A 14,845-nucleotide genomic window follows, 5' to 3' on the forward strand; every position below is an offset into this window, starting at 1 on the left:
AATACTAAGTTTACAAAGAGAGTATGTTCAAGGGATAGAAACAAAATAATTGAGAATTACAACGGACATACACACTATGCAAACAAATTCCATAAGAGAGTACGTTCGGAGGATATAAACAAAATAATGGATAACATTCCATAGCTCCTCAACAGAAAAGGATGCCATAGAAACAACAATACCTGTACTTATATATGAAAGTAGCAAATTAGATGAGAGAAGAGAAAAGGGAAGTAGATTATAAAATGATAGTAAATTGTAGCAGCGATGGATTATGGACAGATTTTCGCATTTGAAGAAATTTGTACAAAAAAAAAGTCTTCAACTTATCAAGTGGTATTTGATCCCCTACCAAGACAACATTAATTGCCCAGACTGTACTGGCTATGATATGTAATACATTAATCATCTCCATATGAATACACGATGCAATAGATAAAGAATGAGGCAAAGAAGTTTATACAGATAAGTGACAAAGCTTTGCCGTAAGAAGTCAGCCAAAAGGAATCATTCTTGTAAAAAAAAAAAAATCCCCAACCAGAAGCGCTAAGCTCCATATTTCTTTATTTTAAATCAACTTCTAGAATTAACTTGTCTAAGACATTGATGCATATGTGTGTCCTGACCTCTTTTTTTGTTTTACATCCACAGAATAATGGTACACATGCTCTTTAGACCACAAGATATACTCCCATAAAAGTAGAAAACAGGAAAACCTTGTTTTGACCAAGAACATGTATCATCATCAACCTTTTATTATTCCACAGTTGCTGAAAGCTTATATTTGATGGTGGCTCACAAGGGAATCTTACCTTAATGGAATAGGCAATAAGCCTATTGGACAATAGCAGATGAACTTTCCTCAGTAGCATCATGATTAAGGGATACCAATCCTCTTAGACATAGCACGTTAGACTTAAAATTTTTTCAACCAGCCTAGGAAACTCTCCAATATTTAGACAATTGATGCTATATTAAGGTTTTATAATGACGCAATTTCATCAAATGCATAAATCATTTAAATCTTTAATGCAGTTATTAACACTATAGATGGCCAGATAAGTTATAGTTGTACATCAGTAAACCTTGTCCTCCGTTGCGCTGAAAGATTAGTAATATCTTCAATTTCCACAGTCCAACTGCAAAATTCAAAATTAATGTGCAAACAAGAGTTGTTTGTAGTTAAGCTGTAAAACAGCTACTTAAAGGTGCTCGTAAAGGGGACATAACTAAACTGCACATATTAAGATGTAAAAACATTCGTAGATTTGAATGTACCTACCAGATCACTGAGCTTAGATTCCAAACTAAAGCTCTGTTTCTACTACTGGAGAAGGTATACATGGAATATCCTGAACATCTAACTACTACTCAGTCATCTTCACAGGGTAACCGGTATGTTCGGGTGATACGGATCTGAAGGTGGAGTTTAAGAAAAAAAAAAACCATTTGTAAATTAGAACAACTTCCACAATGTTGCAGACATGATATAATCATCTTATAAATCTCATCATAAAAGCAGCAATTTGACAGTGTAGCCTTGTAGACAATTATTATATTATTGAATAGAGAGTTACATTGTTTGAAGGCCAAGCCTAACTTCAATAAGATAATATCCAAAATATGAAGGAAAGGTTGGGTTACAAAATTAGCAAATGTGTTTATAAAACCTAAACATTAGATTAGCAAATTTTCCATAGTCCCTACCAAACAAAGCTTTAGTGTATAGACCATACCTTTTCACCACAGTTTTCGATCATAACTTTCAACCAATTTTTCGAACATCAAGAATTCCACCACAATTTCCAACCACAACTATGACGTCAAACTAGGCCAGATTCATATTGAAATATTTATGACATCATGACCTTAAAACAATAACAAATGGTCCACCGACCATTAACTTTTGACCAAATTATTTTTATAGGTTGAGAAAAGTTTGGATTCTAAAAGTTTGAATGTAACAAATTAAGAATATTATTTTTCTTTACTCCATTCCACCATTTCTTCTGACAGCACTGAACAAATCTGGTATGATGACAGACCAAATGCACAAGAAGATATATAACTATAACCATTAGAGCAGCTAATATGTACTACCCATATGATCGCTGCCTCAACACAATTTTTATACACCAACAATTTGGTTGAAAGAAATCAGACCAAATGCACAAGAAGATATATAACTATAACCATTAGAGCAGCTAATATGTACTACCCATATGATCCCTGCCTCAACACAATTTTTATACACCAACAATTTGGTTGTAAGAATTTCTTTCTCTACTTAAGAGTATTCCTAGAACAATATATATAAAATATATTTATGGATTTCCATGTTAGCTTAAATTTCACTTATCATAAATATCATTACCTTTTCTGATACATAAAAAAAAATAGCAAACTTCTGCTAACTTCAAATCAGATATATTGATGGAAGATTCAAACGATAACAAATCAATTTGAAAAGGGAATAGTACAATGCTTAAGCTTTTATAAAAAGGAGTGATATCAATTACCTGTGCAAATGCATAGATAGCTCGCAAGATTCTGGCATAATCAGTTCCTAGCATCTGAATGACAACATCAGCCAAAAATGTTCCCCACAACCTGTATTGGATAATATTATATGGCAGATTTTCAAGAAGAGAAAGCCATAGAGTAATATTGATGATAGCAATACAGACAGCAAAATTTCAAAAGTAAATTACTAAGCTGAAGACAGCTTGTTATAATTTGAGACAAATTGATTATTCAAATCTATAGGAAAGGTGTAACCAGACTTACTGAGTTGATGATGACCAGAACAGTCAAGATGACCATATTTGCATCAACTGCCTATCTCAACGACAACAACAATAACAAAAAAAAAAAAAAAAAAAGCCTTTTCCCACTATGCCAGTTAAGTATATGGATCATAGCGACCTAGCACTATTCAAGACCCCATTTTCAATAAGCTAAACAAAAAAACATGTCCCTATCTATAGTTCCAATTAATCCTCTTCAGCCCCCCACTTCATCTCTCATCATGGGTGTTTTGCATTAAGTCACATTTTCACATCCTTATGGATCCAGTGAAAAAAAAGGGTGCAGTGCAGTCGGAAGGGCCTCCCACTGCACCACCACGGGGTGCTACCAGACCCTTAGAAACGGTAAAACCACTTCATGATGATTCTGATGAAGACAATGAGGAAATTGATGTTTATCAAATTCAGGGAGAGTCATTGGTGGTTCAAAAAGTGATGACAACAAAGGCAGTTGTAGAAGAAGGAGAAGATTGGACATGAAGTAGCATTTTTAGAAGGCACGTTGTTTGCTGCAACAAAGTGTATGATCTGATTATTGATAGTGGGAACATGGGGAACATTATTTCAAAGAAGGCAGTGAGAAGTTGAAGCTGTTTGTTGAGAAGCATCCTCATCCATAGGCTTAAGAAGGGGAATGATATACGGGTAACATCTCGGTGTCTGGCCAAATTTTCTTCAAGTAGTGATCTAAATGATGAAGCTTTGTCTGATGCTGTACACATTGATGCAGCCCATATTCTGTTGGGTAGACCTTCGCTATTTGATCATGACATGGAACATCTCACTAAGCATAATACTTTATCATTTTATAGAGGTAAGAAGAAGTACACTTTGCACCCTAAAAGGGGAGAGTACAACAGAAGCTGATGGTTCTTCTTTGGGCAGCAAGGTAAATGGATTTTTATCAAGATATTAGAAGTTGAGGTGTAGAAAGTGGAATTGTTTATGCTTTAGTTAGCAAGTTTGTTCAAGATGACTTGAAGGGTGAATTACTAGAGCATCCTGTTGAAGTTCACGGTTGCTAGAAGAGTTTAAGGAGGTGGTTAATGACTAATTGCCATATGTTTTACCACCAATGAGGAGTGGCCAACACTCAGTTGATTAGGTTCTCAGGAATGTTTCCATTGCAGTGAGCTGAGATGTAAAAACAAGTTGAGGAGTTGCTCACTAAGGTTTGGTACAGGAGAGGAAAACAGCACACAAGACACCAGGGGGCGCTATGAATAGTGATGCTATTTGGTCTCTCTGATGGTCTAACTCCATTCATGTGAATTCTGAGTAAGTGCTCTTTTGTGTGTTATGAGATTGTGTTTTTGGTTTTATTTCCTTGGTGTATGGATTGAAAGCAGATCAGAAAAAAGTGTTCGCCAAAGTTTTACCATACAACAACTAAATCAATCAAAGAAATTCGAAGTTCTTACGGTCGTTCTATAAAAGGTTCATAAGGGATTTCGGTTTCATTATGAACTGTATCACTGAATGCTTGAAAAGGGACAGCTTTGAGTGGCCAAATTCTGCACAAAGAGCTATTAAACAGATTAAGCTTTTGATAACAGAGGCACTGGTTCTTGCACTACTAAAATTTGGGAAGTTAACTTTTGTAAAGTGTGATGCATCAGAGGCTGGAATTGGAGCTCTTCTATGTACAGATGGGAGGGCAGTGGAAATAGTACTGAGCAATCAAGTTACTGGCTTTGAGAATCAAAAAATATAAATATTCATGTGATCCTTATTTCAACTGTATTATGGAGATGTTGAGTAAAGCAGCAAGTATGAGTACCAGGATGGCAGAAGATGACCTGAAAAGGACTGATCCAGAAATCTATGCTAAAGCTACCAAAGTTCTCACCAATGGGGAGAGCCTTTTATCAAACAAATGAGATTGACGCAGGAGAATTCCAAAATTTAGTATCTTGATCTGTTTTTCTTTATGTTTGTTGTTTACTCTAGTTAACAGTTAGTAATTATGTTTTTATTTATTTAATTGGTCATGTTACTAGCATGTGATCTTTTAATTAGTTTGAAGGCTAGGATTAGATGGGGTGTATTTATATATTAGTGCTAAGATTGAAAGTTGCTGTAACCCTAATACAAATAGTCTTTTAGACACATTAGGCAGCTGTATTATATTGCAATATTATCTGCTAGTGGTTCTACAACCCTCAACCTTAGTTATCATGTTCCAACTTCGATTATACATCAATTTTAGCATTTGTTCTGGTTTTCTTTCACTGTTTTGATTTTCATTTAGTTGTTCCTACTTCCGCACTGCATCACACAATATACTTGAATATTATTCATTAGGGGCTCTACAACCTAAACCCTAGTATTCTTGTGCCATATTCAATTCTACATTGTTTTTAGCCTCTGTTCTGTTTTGTTTCATTGTTTCTACATCCATGCTGCATCACTCATAATTTGATAGGAAAAAGGAGGAGAAAGTCTCATATTTTTGTGAAGCTCAACATGGTGATCTTTAAACATGTTAAACATCTTGGATTAGACAGAGTTTATTTGTATCCAACGAGTGGGATTAAAACTGTTGCAAGCCTAGCATAAAGAATTAGTCTTCTAGACTTATTAAGAAACCATGAGATTCTAAGGTTTATTCATTAGTGATTCTACAACCCTAACCCCAGTCTTCTTGTTCCAGCTTCAACTCGATAACAATTTTAGCCTCTGTTTGATTTTTCTTTTTTAATGTTTCTACTTCAATAGTACATCACTCAAAATTTGATAGGAAAAAGGAGAAAACACACATCTATGAAGCACATTTTAGACATTTAGGCTTTGCTTGGTAGGGTGGATCTAAAAATGGAAAGATGGAAAGTTGGAGGAGGAAAGTGGAAAGATGGAAAACATATTTTTCTTTTCATTGGTATGCTTGGTGGGAAAGTTGGAAAAGTGGACAACAAAAATCTTCTTCCATGAGAATATGCCTTGCCTCTTTGCCCCACCAATAAAATCTTGCCACATAGCACAATTAAAGAAAAGTAAACTTTCAATGTTTAACAACAAACTTCCATTATGCTTAGCAGAAAAAACTTTCCTTAATAACAACCCTTTTTCCAATATTTCAGAAGGTAATATATTCTCAGTTAATCCTTCCTCTCAATAATTCATCTGGTTCTGAGTAATGAGGTACTGCATGAAATCATGTTTGGACAATATTTCCTCAAAAGTTTATGCTCCTATAAAGTTTCACTAGCCTTCAGATTCCATCAATCAACACATGCATTGTGAAAAACACTTAGTGAATTTTTATCTGACAATTGGTAGACATTATTCTAATGTAACCAACAATTGAATAAATATTGACGAGAGATATCAAAACTAATAAATCGCAAGAGAAAATCCAAAATTTCATGTCATCGAAGAAAAGTGGATCAATGAAAGCATGTGAAATTGGAAGCAAATCAGGAAGGTTTAGGAGAAAAAAAGGAAGATGTATAAATCAAAAGGGAACAATGAAGACTGACAATGCATTTGGGCAAAGAGATAGACGGTGAGAAAGGGTGGAAAAGGAGAGTGAAGGTTCTAACTTTTGATGACAAGAAATTGAAAACTTGAAGTTGAAGCAACTAATGCAGGAGAGTGCAATTTCTATTATTTATTATTTATTTTTTGGTATTGTATGAGGTAACTTAGAACATACTCAAACTTTACTTGAACATTCACTAGTTCATTTTCAAATTTTTAATTTATATATGTATGGAATATTAGTATTAAATAGATAAGGAAGAGATTGAAGGTGTCTTTTTTTTGCTCAAAGGACAGAGATATCTTTATACTTAAGGGAAGTTTTGCAGTCAAACTTGACAAGTTTAAACTCCAACAGAAATTTGATGTTAATGTTAATAAGATCTTCTTTTCTTTCCATTCATGCAACACAACAAGATCTGGTTTGCGGGCCAAAAAGGGTGCAAACTCAGGGCTGAAGATTTCCATTCGAAAGTGGATGCAAAAAAATTTTCTTTCCATCCATTATTTTATCGAGTAGAAAAATAAAGGGAAAAAAAGGAAATTATACTACTTTACCATTATACCCTTTGTAAGTTAAGATAAAATGGTAAAATCTAAAAACTGATGGACAGTCTTATAAATATGTACACTTGACTCACATCTCTTTCATTTTCTCTCGACTAATCTTTCCAATTTGGAATGATTTGTTTGTGAATAAGGACATAAAACGTTAATCTCTCCTAGTATTTTCTTTCCTCTCACTCTTTTCTCCTACCCAGCACTAGTGAAAATCATTTTCTTTCCACTTTCCCACCCAACACCTTCCATCATTCCACTTTTACACCCTACCAAGCAAAAAGCCTTAGTCTTATATAACATTAAGAAGATGGATTTGCATCAAAGAAAATTCTATACAAACCTACACACTTCTAAAATTTCATATGCAAGGAAAAAGTAAATGAATAAATAACAACTAAAGATGAAAATGACAACAGATAAAGATTCAGGGTCAGAAAGAGTCAATACAGTGGGCCAAGTAAACTCATCATACTCCTCAAACCCACATATCTGGATGCAGCACCTGCAAAGCCCTGTCCCATGGTTAAGGGGCAAAGGACAGAAAAAAAAAATAACCGATGTTAGAACAATAATACCAAGTGCAGAAAATCTGATCATATAGTTTTAACATGCATAAAAACAAATAGCTCATATATATTAGTTTATTGCCACTATTCATAATAAAAATGTTAGCACCACAATGATAAAATAATGCTTTTCCCATAAAAATATATTGACAGAAGTTATATTGCTTTTTTATTTATTAATATCAATCAAACTGAACGAAATCATATACCATGAAAACCTAGTTTCAAAAGAATTGTTGGCATATGCTCTTTAGCCAATTGGATAAGTCAAGGAATATATATTTTCATTCAATGAATATTTAATTGCATAACTATATGTGATAGAGGTTTTCCTTTATGTTAATGCAATAATATAGAGTTATTAAATACCAATTGGATGAAACTCATGGAACATAAAAACCTTGTAAAAGAATTGTAAAGTTGTTACAATTATGAGATCACTATGCATAATAGCCATGTTCCTAAAATTATTCCTGGTCATTGGATTATTAAGATAGGGCATTGACAATGCTCAAAGACTGGTACATATTAAGCCTCCTTACCCGGGAAGTTAGCAATCGATCTCATAAATTAAAATATATGGGATACTTATGAATAACATGTAGGTGCTTGTTAAAGAATAAGTTCACTAAATATGACCCGCTATGAGAATTTCATTTGATATTTTACTTAAGTGGCTATAGAATATATTCACATGTGATAGTCATGCAACTAATCCTTGGACTTGAAACACCAAGTCATCTTGTATAAGAAATGACATACTTTGATTTCACTCCTACGGATCTGGAGACAACCAAATACCTAAACAGAGTGTTTTTAGGTATGCCATGAAGCATGCCAAGGCGAATGAGTAGTCACGATTCATCACCTCAAGTGATATGTGGGGATATATCTCACTTGTACTCAATTATTGATTAACTTGTATAAAGTCTTTGGTCAAATCATGATGAATTTAAGAAAAGTCATGAATTATGAGAATTAATATGGAATGTCATAAGTAAACATTGAGCCATGCTTTATGACATCCGAGATATTTGATGAAAAGACTATATTGCACTGAGAGGCTTATCACTGAAGGGTTTTGTCAAATTCTTTAATTGACTCTCTAACATTTGGGTGATCATGATGTATTGCTAGATACCGCTCATAAACTATAAATATAGATCAATTATCAAATTGATATTTTATTAGGATTTATATTTATTGCCAACACATTAGAAGCCCAGTAGGTCACACAATTAGAATTAAATAAGGATAATTAATTAAGTTGGACTTAATTGAAACAGACCAAAATAAAGTGGGTTACAACTGCTGTATCTATGGCTACAACTTAGTTTAGCTATATAAATATGCTATGTTAGTCAACTAAAAATCTAAGCCTCCATCCTATAACATGAAAACCTTGTTTCAGAAGAAATACTAGAAAGGCTTTAACATGATGAATTCTCTATTCGTGCGCGCACGCACACAGACTAGAGAGAAGGAAAATTAAAGAAAATGAAAAAGAAATATCCACTGTTTAGATGCTGCAACTGTTAAATCACATTTATGCATTGCTATTTGCAGACTATTTACCACATGATAGCGTATGTTGACAACATGAAAAATCATCTTCTAGCCACTTGACTCATTAGATAATAAAATTACCTGCTTAGCTGCAAGCAAGGCTGCTCTAGATTCTAGATTAATAGCAGCTACCTGTCCCCCCTTGAAATAAAGAAAGTGAAAAAGCCTGTTAGAAGTTTCATTGTTGATACATGTTTTAAATCATAGTATCTTCAGACAATTTTCCAATGATATGAAATAAAATAGATTGAGCATTACAATTCAACATAAGATAGCCAAAAAATTAAACAAAATGATAGCAAAACACAAACTTAAATCTGTAATTTACATTACATCATTTTTATCTTTAAAAAAATATACATTTATATCATAATCAAGAAAGTAGCACAAACTGAGGAATAAATAGGCAAGTAGAAGAATGATTGTGATCTCACATTCAAGTTCAAAATGCAATGAAATATTATCTTTGCCTTTTTGGGAAGGAGAAGAATCACAGAAGATAAATGTACCACAGATGCCATAAAAGGAAGGGAGAGGAGAAAGAGGGAGGGGGTGGAGATAAGTTCCCCAGAAGAAGTGATGGAAATTAGGAGTTATTCTACAGGCCCAGTTTGGTTAAGAAATGGACAAGAAAGAAAATGATAACATACCATGTTCTTTTACAATTGTATCCTTTATATTTTAAAACAATGTTAAATTAAGGACAATGTTGTCTCTAGAACTATAAATTTTAAGGAAATATTCTTTTCCTTCAAGTTCCCAATTTTGGTGGTTTAAAAAAGGCTGCTTCGGAGAGTTTTTGAACAGGTACATGTATCCCTCCTAATCCCATCCGTTCCATTAAGATGTTAGACAAAAAATGGAAAGGGCAATGCTCTCGGCTCACCCTCCCCTCCCTTCCATTTCTCTCCATACTCCTCAATCTAGACAGCCTAAAATGGTTTTTACCTTTTTAACCAAAACAGAAACTAAAGGGTGTTTCAAACGTCAAAGTAAGTGGCATTCCTCATTCACATCCCAAAAATCAAATCAATTTGTAGTCTAACAAGTTAAGGTATTTCTACCCAAATCAACAAGCAAATTGCCACTAGGAATTAAATAAATAAATAAATAAATAAATAAAACCAACTAATTGCAGGAAAATTTGCCAACATAAAAAGAATTATAATTCAATAGGTTTGAGCCTTTCCAGTCAACATAATTTATGGACATGTGCTCCCTGATTGGTCAACAGACTTATTACCTACATGCAACGGATTCAAGAGAGGAAATACTAATAAATTACAGATGCATCATAAATGAAAATTCCATATGAAATGAGGACATTGACAAACATAGCAAATTGCTAACATAGGTGGCAAATGTTGTACAACCTACCCAACGCTAAACCCAAATTCACTTGAAATATCCATGAGCTGAAGCCTATGTAACATGAACCTGTTGGCCTAGAACATAAAAAGGACTGTAACCTACATCCCTCAAAGATTCTGACTCGAACTTGATTGATATTTGCTAATAAATTAAATGTGAACACTAAGCCAAATCAAAAGATTCACTCAAAACCAACCAGAACCAATTAAATTGGATCAAAGATTAATGACTAAAAACCTGATATAAGTTGAACCTAATCAATTCAAAACCCAAAATGACCTAAAAGAGTCTAAATCCGAATCTAAAACAACCCAACTCAAATTCATTACAACTTGCTTAAATGACCCTATAGTTCTTGAAAAAGTAAGAGGTACCCTTTTAAACAGAAAATATGTTGTATCCTAGCATTAAATATAATACAGATTGTCCCAATTCATTCATAATTCAGTTCCTTCAACAACTAGAAAATTATAACTTGCTTAATTGACACCTCTAGTTGCTAAAAACGCAAGAGCTACCTTTTTAAACAGAAAATATGTTGTATCAAGCATTAAATAAAATGCAGACTCTCCCAATTCACTCACAGTTCAGTTGCTTCAACAACTACCAAACTATGACACTAAGTTTGTACCTTTTTAAGAGCTTCCTTTTCCATCAAATAGTTGGCAGCTTCCAGAAACAGCTTTCCAGACAATTTCTTCGTCAACTACCACAAGCAATAAACAAAGCTAAATAAAATAACCAACAGAGCAAAATAAAACAAACTAACAAAAACCAATATCTTACCAATTGATAAATTTTTGCCAAAGTAAGCACACCACCACCCTAAACAAAGAAATGGAAACAACTACATATCAATTAATATTAAGAATGAAAATAATTAACCAGATATTAAAATAGACTTGAAAAAGTATGAATACCTTCAAAATCATTGATTGAAACCCAGCTGCCCCAACTTTAGCAGCAGCAATGACCTGCACCTTCCACTGGCTAAGTCCCACTTCTAGACTATTTTGTATGTTGGAAATATTATTATTTTCCCATAAGCCCGGAAAAGTTCCTGATTCGTCACTAAACATGGAAGTACAAACTACAAGTCACCACTGCACATATGTAGAACCTATTTCTTTTTTGTTTTTTTCCTTCATCTTAAACAAATTATTATCATTTGATACATTAGAAATTTAGATCAGCAAGAAGTAAAAAGGTTAATTCATAAGCACGCAACTCTAACACTAGATGAGAACAAAAAGGATCAACATATAAGCACCACTTGGATTCAAATTTTCAGCTGCGATTCTACAAATTTAATTGATAATATGAGTGGCAATAACAATGGCTGACACTGTAAAAGGTAGAAGTAATTTACAATCATGATGCAACATTTTAAAAATCAAAATGACCCACGCCACTATCTAAAAAATGCTAATTGGCCCAATACAAGGAAAGGAAACAAACTTGGGTTATAATCTTTCCTTAAATCATAGCACAAAACTTGATCATACAGGATAACAAGAATAAAGATTGAGATTGGTCTAAGTTAAAAACCTTCATCATATTACTTTGATATATGTATTAAGTACTCCATGCAATGAAACAATAAACTTTTGCTTTTAAAAAAAATGCAGTAGAAGAGTGTTATGTCCAATTCAAATACTCAGTGCAAATACTGCCTATTAACAAACTATTGTGTCAATCTCCAGGATGGGATATTTTCCACTCAGGATAAAAAAAAAAAAGGAGTGAGAGATGGGAAATTATATAACAAAGCATACTACCTAGTGTAGGAACACTTTAGTGGAATGATATTACTTGGTGTTATATATGAAAAAAAAAAAAAAGACAATTAGCAGTGCATTCATTTTAAAAATTAAATAAATAAGATTGTTATCTCATAACTTTCGATCCAATACAAGCATAATCCAACTTCTCAGTTTCCTAAGTTTCTCTACAAGCTTGTAACAGCAAGAATATAGGAAAAGTTGAAGAAATTACTTTCACCAATCAAGTCTAGTAAGAACAGGCTTACACTAGATAACCAACTAAATTTTATCCATCTCCCCCAAATTGACATTTTTAAGGCTACACTTCTAAGAACATTATAGGGTTTGTTTAGTTTCGGAAAATGGTTTCCATTTTCCATCTCCACTTTTATTCTAAACCTGGCCATTAAAGAAAAGGAGTAGATAACTAAATTCCAGAACTCTTGTTTTGTAATTTTATGGAAATTGAAAAGCAATTTAAAAAAGTTGTCCAGTGTTTTAGAAATTTAGAAAAACAAGGGTTTCCAAACTTAGTTAGTTACCATATCTATTCATCATATTTCATGTAATAGTGGAGATATAATATGAAAAGCATTTCCAAAACTAAACAGACCAACAACATCTTTTTCCCAACTTAGGCTAGCAATCAATTAGCTCACTGGATTCCTATCACATGCTTTTGCAGTCACTAAGAACTTTATGATGATGAGGTTTGCTAAAGATTAAGATTTAATGAAGTTACCTTGAGTAATCCCTCAAAAGATGAAGGAAAATTTCGGCTTCAAGGTCTTCAGTGGACAATTTACTTGAGCAAGGAACATTCAATTTTTTCCTGACAGAAAGCAGGACGGTTTTGTACGAAGGCCTCCAACCCCTAACGAGAAGATCAAATGAGATCGGTGAGATACCTATCAAAACAGAAACTCAGCAGATACCAAAAGAGATAAAAAATTTATTGTTACTTTCTACCAGCAAGAACAATCATATATTGATTTATTTTTCAGCAAAGCTTAGCTCGCGAAGAATGCAATCAGGCATCCAACAAAATAATTATTGAAGCCATCCACGGCACTAACCTTAACGTTGAGCGGGCATCTGCTGCAAGGAATAAGAAACGCGATTCAAGAGCTGCGATAAAAGCTTCTCGTTCCTCAACATTTTCTTCAATCATCACATTCTCCACATCATCTCTATTCATTACAGACTTTAACAAGGGACTAAAGTAGCTGAATTTTATAAAAAAAAAAATTCGAAAGTTATAATAAGAATTTAAAAAAAAAAAACCACCAAAGAAAACCGGAGAAATTCTGGCCAACGGACATTAAGAAAAATTGACAAACCTGGGACCAAAAAGGATTCTTTGAAGCTCATATAACTCGGCGTCCGTGGCTAGTTCAAGCACTATGCGAAGCTCCGGATCATATTCATAAGCAACTGAAAAACCAAAATTCGAAACAAATTCCAAAGCAGCTTCTTACGAAAAAAATTCATAAAAAAGTGGATGATGACAGAAAAAGAGAAACAAGACCTCGGCCGTATCTAGACACCGCGGCATTGCTACACGCCACCAGCCGTATCGCTTTTGAGCGCCGAGGCCAACTCATATTCTTCAAAGTTTCAACAAATAAAAAAAAGGTAAATTTCAGAGAAAAGAATTTGAAAAAGGAAAATGAAATTCGTAATTAAAGTTGGAACTGTCTTACTGAGGACGAGAAAGAGAGGCTGGTGGTGGCGGTGAAGCGAGAAAGGGCAGATAGGTGAAGAGCCATTTTCACAAATACTAATACTATAATAATATATGACTTAACTTATGGGGTGATGAATCTCATTTCCAAACTCATTTGCAATTTTAACTTTCATTTGATTCTTGAGCCACGAAGCCTTTAGATAGTGTGGGGAGAAGAAGCTCAGTTCCTGACCGACTGCTTCTTCACTGTGAACCATAGGTGGACCCACGTTGAAAAACCACTCACCTCTAAATCCTTTTTTTTTTTTTTTTTTTTTGAGTGACACCTCTAAATAGTTTTAATCTTATATATTAATATTTAAATATTACATAAAAAGATAAAATTTTGTTTATAATTTAAAATTTATTAAAAAAAATTAAAACCTAAATTACTTTCACTGTCTAAAATTTTAAATTTTTCCTCTTCTCGATCATTAATTGTGTTTTTCACTCTCTCAAAATAACGTATCTAGACTTCAATTATAAGTAATTTTCAACTTATATTAAGTTTTTAAATATTTCATATCTAAATTTTTTTTTATTAATTTGATAGTTTTGGTTTATAATTATAATATAATTAATAGAAAGTAGTATTACATATCCAATAACATTTTAAAATTATGATTTTTTATTTATTTTGTAGATATATTATTTGATTATTTGATTTTTGTATTTAATTTTATGTGGTTTATGGATACTTATATTTAGTTTTGATCAATAAATAAAAAACTATCACATTATTAATTGTTAAACCTAATAATTTACTATATAAGATCATATTTTATTCTAATATCTCACTTCATGCTAATGAGTTGTAATTTTGGATGAATGATTGCTTGATGAAATATAATGAAAAAGATATATTTGATAATATTTTTACTGATGTTATCAAACACTATTTTCAATATATGAAAAATGCTCACGAACAATTATAATTATCTTAGCTATTTTTACTGTAAAATATTAAATGAATGCACTAAATTTACATTTTTTTCAATTTAATGT

The 14,845-nt window shown here is 32.9% G+C and overlaps 1 protein-coding gene across 2 annotated transcripts; it reads right to left on the reverse strand.

Annotated features, from left to right (window-relative positions):
* Nucleotides 1–408: 408 nt before the first annotated feature.
* Nucleotides 409–14,092, reverse strand: LOC18604472 (uncharacterized). Of its 2 annotated transcripts, XR_001927257.2 has the most exons (13): nucleotides 13,818–14,092; nucleotides 13,643–13,721; nucleotides 13,455–13,548; nucleotides 13,191–13,340; nucleotides 12,857–12,988; nucleotides 11,272–11,422; nucleotides 11,138–11,176; nucleotides 10,983–11,057; nucleotides 9,062–9,121; nucleotides 7,296–7,360; nucleotides 2,520–2,610; nucleotides 1,283–1,416; nucleotides 409–1,139 (listed from the first exon to the last, which is right to left on the reverse strand). XR_001927257.2 is itself a non-coding variant. In XM_018118331.2 (12 exons), the coding sequence occupies exons 1-12, from the start codon at nucleotides 13,881–13,883 to the stop codon at nucleotides 1,372–1,374; spliced, it is 1,047 nt and encodes a 348-aa protein (XP_017973820.2). In that variant the 5' UTR covers nucleotides 13,884–14,092; the 3' UTR covers nucleotides 409–1,371. The 2 variants fall into 2 exon arrangements, 1 of the variants encoding a protein (XP_017973820.2); XM_018118331.2 differs by having other exon boundaries at nucleotides 409–1,416.
* Between the last annotated feature and the right edge of the window lie 753 nt (nucleotides 14,093–14,845).

This window comes from Theobroma cacao, chromosome 3 (assembly GCF_053813885.1).
Source record: "Theobroma cacao isolate CCN51 chromosome 3, ASM5381388v1, whole genome shotgun sequence".
Lineage (NCBI taxonomy): Eukaryota > Viridiplantae > Streptophyta > Magnoliopsida > Malvales > Malvaceae > Theobroma > Theobroma cacao.